The 7,007-nt window shown below is 45.8% G+C and overlaps 1 protein-coding gene across 1 annotated transcript; it reads left to right on the forward strand.

Annotated features, from left to right (window-relative positions):
• The first annotated feature begins 1,145 nt into the window (after nt 1–1,145).
• Nucleotides 1,146–2,294, forward strand: UTS2R (urotensin 2 receptor). Its single transcript, XM_074847319.1, has one exon. The coding sequence runs from the start codon at nt 1,146–1,148 to the stop codon at nt 2,292–2,294; it is 1,149 nt and encodes a 382-aa protein (XP_074703420.1).
• Nucleotides 2,295–7,007: the final 4,713 nt, after the last annotated feature.

The raw sequence follows: 7,007 nt of genomic DNA on the forward strand, positions 1-7,007 counted from the left end.
CAGTCAGCTTTAGGTTGGCACAGTCAGCTTTAGGTTGGCACAGTCAGCTTTAGGTTGCCTTAAAATCTGGGCATTTTAGCTATTTCTTCAGTGTTTCTCTCGGGTAGGTTTGATCTCCCTTTGCCTACACCCAGAGCCAGTATAAATTCAAAGCAACAGAGACGTGATTTGTATAGCATTGAGCTTGAGCTAACCAAAAGCTCCACTATAGAAAGAGAGACTGTTTGCCTAACATGCTGCAGAATAATCTCACACCTCACTGCATAAGGCTGTTTAGACAGGTTCAAAGGCAGGTCTGTCTGAAATATATCTGTGTATGGACACGTGAAAATCTGTGGAATCACACTTGACAGACAGCATGAAAAAACCCTGCGTTTACAGACATATGAAACCCACAGTGAAACCTATACCTTGCTCTATTGCTTTAAAATGCATTTTTTCTCCATCACTCAAATGCAATTTGAAACTGCAGGTCAGGATATAGCAGGAGCTTCTCATTCAAGGGAAGTTGCTCTGTGAAAACGCTGCAGAAATGCTGGACAGGACTTTGAGTGTATCACTTACACAAAATACACAATTCGGCTGCAAATGGTAAATCCAAAGTTTGTTTTCCCTTTTTTGGGGTCTTTAACTCCTTCAGAGTTAAGAGCTTAGCAGAGACGTTTAGGCAATCATGAGGCTAGGTCTGTAAGATGCCGTTATGAATTTAGGAAGGACATTTTTTTCCTCCAACCCCAAACTAACTTTAGGGATTGCAGCAAGCGGTTCCAATGATCCACATAATCTCTTTTGTCTCTTTTCCATGGACACACTAAGACATGTCACTTCTCAAAGCTGTACTCTTGAAATGATGGCATGAACCTCACACATGAGTGACCTCAGTGTAGAAGACTTTTGGTACATGCAGACAGTGCAGATACGTACTCAGGGACAGGTAACTTCTAAATGATAATTTGTGTGCTCTGGCAGATTTCTAATATGTTGGTTTCTGATGTCTTTCCTCTAGTGGAGAATGCATATCTTCCTTGGATGAGACCTCGCTAAGAGATGGTTCACCATCTCCCAGCAGTCACATTTCTCAGAGCAGAAAGATCTTCAGACCCCTGTGGCATGAACAAAGCCTCTGGCATTTAAAGGCCAGGAGGATGTCCCTAATCGACGAGCCAGAGAGCCACTTTTCTGCAACCCCCTACATGGTGACAGACACAAGCGAGGGCAGCATGTTCAGAATCAGACCCAACACCTCCACCAGTGCCACTGGGAATGGCACATCAGCCACTGGTTCCATGGAGGACATGATCGCCATCTGCACCATTGGGACAATCCTCTCTCTCATGTGTGTGATTGGGGTGACAGGCAATGTCTACACCTTGTTAGTGATGTGTCATTACCTGCGATCATCTGCTTCCATGTATATTTACATCATCAACCTTGCGCTGGCAGACCTGCTCTACCTTCTCACCATCCCCTTCATTGTTGGAACCTACTTCATTCAGAAATGGTACTTTGGGGACATTGGCTGTCGCATCCTGTTCAGTCTGGACTTCCTCACTATGCACGCCAGCATCTTCACCCTCACAGTCATGAGCACAGAGCGCTACTTTGCTGTGCTGAAGCCCCTGGACACAGTGAAGAGGTCCAAGAGTTACCGAAAGGCCATTGCTGTTGTGATCTGGCTGGTGTCACTGCTGCTCACTCTCCCAATGCTTATCATGATCCAGCTGGTGCAAAGGGACAACAAAAGCATCTGCCTGCCCACTTGGAGCAAGCTGTCCTACAAAGTCTATCTCACCATCCTTTTTGGTACCAGCATCGTGGGTCCAGGGGTGATCATTGGCTACCTTTACATCCGATTAGCTAAGATTTACTGGGTGTCACAAACAGCATCCTTCAAACAGACCAAGCGGCTACCGAATCAAAAGGTGCTCTATCTAATCTTCACAATAGTGCTGGTGTTCTGGGCTTGCTTCTTGCCTTTCTGGATATGGCAGCTCCTCTTCCAGTATTATGAATCCTTCCCTTTATCTCCCAAGGTGATGAAGAACATTAATTACCTGACAACTTGCCTGACTTACAGCAACAGCTGTATCAACCCCTTCCTCTACACTCTACTCACCAAAAACTACAGGGAGTACCTGAAGAACAGGCAGCGGTCCCTTAGCAGCAACAGTGGGTACTTTCAAAGGAGGAATCGGTTTCACAGGATTTCAGGGAGATCCCTGTCCACAAGCAGTCAGCACTGCACAGAGACATATGTTCTTGCTCACGCTCCTTTGGGAAACAGCAGTGCCTGAAGGTAAAATACATCTCCAAGAACAATCAATATTGACTTCAATGTTGCTTTGATTTAAAGTGTACATTGTAAAGGCAAAGCCTCAGCAGATCCATAATGTGCCCACATTTGGTCCAGAGGCTGTGCCGTATGTCTGTTCTCATTTTCTTCAGTGCCACTGATTTGATGCTAGCAACATTCAGCTGAACACCTATCTAAACAGCCTTTCGCTTTTTATCTTTGTATTTTATAGTGTATGTCTCCTCAAGTAGCCATCAATATTGAAAGCCTATAATAGGGCCATGTTTTTTAATAGTATCAGCTGTCTCAGAGTTTAAAATTATGTTATCCCGTGAATGGCTGTAGTTTGCTCTTTCTTTTCTTTAGCAGTAATGCTAAATTTGTAGTTGTATGAGGACTGAAAACAATGAAATAAAGACAAAGCAGCTGATGTTTGTGACATGCAATCCAGTTTGAATTTGGGGTAGGACTGGACAACATGGATGAGGCGTACCCAGGGGTGTTTGTCCTGGTTTTGGTCGTATTCACATTTATTCTACACTCATGTATGTGCTGGGCTCGATTCTCCATTCACATAGGTGTCTGTAGTGGAGTTACATCAGAGTTCACGTTAGCGAGACAAGCTTCCCGTGACAGTGCCACAGCCAGGGAACACTCAGCATCCCCTAATGCGCTATCCCCAAACACAAGAGCACCCATGTGTGGGAGCATCATCTGTTCTGGGCAAGTGTATCTGCCCTCTGCCCTCCTCCAAGGAGGAACTGGGAACCTCTGATGTTGTTATTCTCAGGGAATCCATTGACTGCAGCATCCAGCCTGAGGGACCAGACCTGCATCGCCAAGTCCAGGAGGAAAGGACAAAGGGAGAGGAGGAGGGGTGGGAGGATGTGATTTCCAATGGGTAAAGCTATGCTATCTGAAGTCCCTAATATTCTCAATTATAAAAGTTCTAGTTCCTTATCAGTGAGATCACTTGTTCCCTTCACAGATGATTTCGCTTTACTGCTACAAAAAGTGAATATAGTCCTGCCCACACCAGGAACACTTTGCCTGTCCTGGCTTTCACTGATGATAAAGCATCATTAGTATAAACATATCCTCCATGAGGCCTGGTGCTTCTCCAATGAGCCTAAAAGTACCTTCTCTGGGATGCTGCCAGCATCTGTACAGGAGTCTTCTGCTTGCATTAGCCCTGATACCTCATCAGCAAGCATACAACAACGCAATGCCAACACAGCTCTAACCAAGTTGAAGAATTAGAAACAAATCCATGCTTAGGAGTAAATTCAGAACTGCAGTGTGATACACCATGTGGCAGCAAACTCCGTTTGCTTATACAGAAATGGAATTTAGGTTTTAATCTATTCCTCTTCAAGGCATTTAAACAGTCATTGCTCGTGGGGACAGTGAAAGCTCTGAGTTCATCCTCTCTGGGTGATACACTTGAAAAAGGAATTGCCTCTTTCATTCATGGACTTAAAGTTTGTTATATATGGGGAAGATTACACATCATGAAAGAGGACTCTCATGCATACAGTTTTAATGTTGAACTGTTGCAGAAACTGGAATATGCTCACTTTGTGTTCCCATCCACCTCCACACACACCATACGCAGTGGTCTTGCAGGTCAGGGCAATTTACCTGCACCCTTCTTGCAGTGCAGTACACTGACCAGCAAATCCTACTTCAGGATTAGCCCCTTCCTGGTTTCAGAGGGGCAGAAATACCATTATATATAGCTATTTCCCACACTGACAGTACTTGTTAGTTTTCAGACGCTCCTCAGGCTGGAGACACACAAGTCAAAGCCCATTAGGGAGAGTAAAGCATCATTCACCCCACTGTAAGGAAGAGGGACCCCATGGATAAGAGGTGAACCCATTTTCCACCCGAATATAGTCAGGTATTTATCATAGATCAGACCATAACATCTGGCCTCCTCTTTTTGGAAATTGTAATTTTAACTTCTCCTTGCTCAGAAATAGTCAGACAAGCTCAAAACGAGCTCAGCACAAGCAGTTCCCATGGTGGTGAAGAAAAGCTACTGTGGGTTGAGCCTTCAGAGAGCACAGTCCACCTTTTCTAAAATCAGAGAGTCAAAATGAGAGGACAGTTTGCAAATCTCAGCTCATCCAGGCTTTACACACCAATGCAGACAGTGAAGAAGGGTTACCAAAAGACACAGGAGCAGATCTGTCTCCAGAGTTAATCAGTCTAAACCCTTTGACCCCAGGTATACTGCTCTGATTAACTTCTCCAAGCCCACCATAACCAACGCATCTCAGAAAATATTTGCAAAAAGCCTGCCATGGCCCTGTAAGTGCAACAAGCACCCTGAAATCACCACAAGCAACGTGCTGTGGAAGCAAGGCCATGCCAGAGGTCCTGCCATGCCCTGGGAGGGGAGCTGGGCTGGGCCCCGGGCTTCACTGCCTCCCTGCAAGGACACACAACCTCAGCCCTGGGCCACACAGTCTTGTTTCTCATTTTGTTTGAAGCTTGTGCTGTGGTCTCAGCAGGGACTTGCAGAGTGTTTGTCAGATCCACACAACAAAGCCAAGAGAAAAGAAGACACCTGCAAGTCAGGGAACAGTTGCAGGTGATGTTTCAGTCAATACTGGGTCATCTTTGAATGATGAGATGTTTCATTCAAGCCTTTCAATTTCCACCCCAGGCTGTTTTTTTTTTCTCCTTCAAACACTTGCATCCATCACCACTCAGCACAGGAAACAATAAGGGAGTATTATTCCAAAACTACAGGTAAAAGCAAGGCTCTGAGCAGTTCACATGCAGCATGTGCCCCAGCTCTGCATCCCCAGCTAACTTTACAGGTCATCAGCCACACTCAGATACCAAACATTAGACAGCTGTCCTCTTCCTGAAACCAGGCAGCAACTCAACCACAAGACCCTGCTGAATATAAACGGGGGAGCCAGGGAAATCAGTGAGGTCCAAAGAAGGAACTCCCTCCTCCAAAACATAATTAATTGTTTGGTTAGCGATAGCTATAAAATAATTAGTGCGCCCTATTTATTCCTCCTTGCAGAAACCTATCATCAGTCAAAGATCCAAGAGCTGATTTTTGCATAAACAAAATGTGAAATCAGTGTGAAAGGGATGTGGGTGTACATGTGGCTGTGTGCTTGTATACCTCAGACCATGCCCCTACACCTGCACCCTATTTTCTAGTTCTTTCTTCCCTGTGGGGTGAGACCAGGAGCTCTTTCATCATCCTGAAGTCTTAAATCACCCCATCTCCAGGGCCTTCACTGCCCACAGACTGGATTTCAGCAGCTGAACTCCAGGTAGCAGAAGTCAAAACTCCCAATTTTTTGCTAATTTAAGCCAGGAAGTATTTTGCAATGCCTCAAGACTCAAAGGAAGTATAGCAGTAAATACACCATGGCAGGGTGTCCCAAAAGGGCCAGGGCAGAGCTGCTGGCCCCTGCGGTGCTCCTACCAGCTAGGAAAGGCCGGGTACCCACTCTGGTGGCTGAGACAGGCAACAAACTACAGCTGGGGCCAGGCAATGTTCTCAGTTGGAGTGTCTTTGCCAGAAAAGGATGACGTTTGTGTTTACCCAAACTATTTGCAAATCCACACAGAAATTTAAGAATCCTTCTGGAACTTCTTTTTTTTTTTCCTTTTCTCAAATACTGAATTGTCTCATTTCAGCCTTTAGGAGGCAAAACAACACAATTTCTCACTTCAGGATGAAGTTTTATTCATCAGTTTGCTTACACTTCATTTTAAAAAGCTTCTGTCCATTTTATTCAAACCACAGGACTCTTACAAAAAGTCCCACAGTTCAAGTAGCAAAGCAGAGAGGAGCTGCTCATCACACTGTGCATTCCTCTGTCCAAAACCTGCCTGGATGGGGTGGGCATCCACAGTGGGAAGTGGTGCAGCGCCCACCCCCTGCCCAATTCCCATGTGCAGAGTCGCAGCACTCATAGGCACGAACCTGCCTCCTCACCCGCTGATGGGGCCTGATTTAAGCTGATCGACAGCCTGTGTCTGGTCTGGGACCCCTCCTTGTTCCTGCAGCCCAGTGATTGCAAGGGCACAAGATGAGGCTGCTTTGGGCCACCCTTTAATCTGTGTAGGTGTCCCACCTTGCTCCCTCGGAGATAACCAGGCCAGCAATTCTTCAGTCTACCTCTAACCTGAGAGAAAAACCTTGGCACATGCTCCTAGAAGAGTATCTGGGCAACAAATCAACATGCAGTTTTGTTTCACTTACAGCTGCAACATCAACTGGGTGAGGAGCAGGTTTATAAGGAGCTCTTTAGCTGTAGGTCACTAGTTCAGTACATGGGCAGGTTGTGAGCGGTGGGATTTCCAGATCAGCAGGTGATCTTTCATTTTTCTGGGGTGTTGGCTAGGAAACCTCTCATTTCAGTGTTTGCTTGAGGGCATTAAAAGGAGAAGCCAAAGGCTGAGCAGATCTTGGACATCAAATCCACACCTTGGCAAAGCTGCCTACAAAAAAACATTCCTCTGGCCAGTGCTGTCCCACTTGCATCTACCATAACTGCCCCACCAGGATGCCTTCACTGAAATTATCTGCCCCAGTCATGCCTGAGCCTCCCCCCATGCAGTGCCCAGAGGAGCTGCTACAGCAGCACACACTCAGAATGGCTTTTTATTTCCCCTTCTCAAAATGCATGATCAAATTCTAAGACCCTCACTCAGCCATTGCTTCTTCTCCAGA

The sequence above is a fragment of the Strix aluco genome, chromosome 21 (genome assembly GCF_031877795.1).
Source record: "Strix aluco isolate bStrAlu1 chromosome 21, bStrAlu1.hap1, whole genome shotgun sequence".
NCBI lineage: Eukaryota > Metazoa > Chordata > Aves > Strigiformes > Strigidae > Strix > Strix aluco.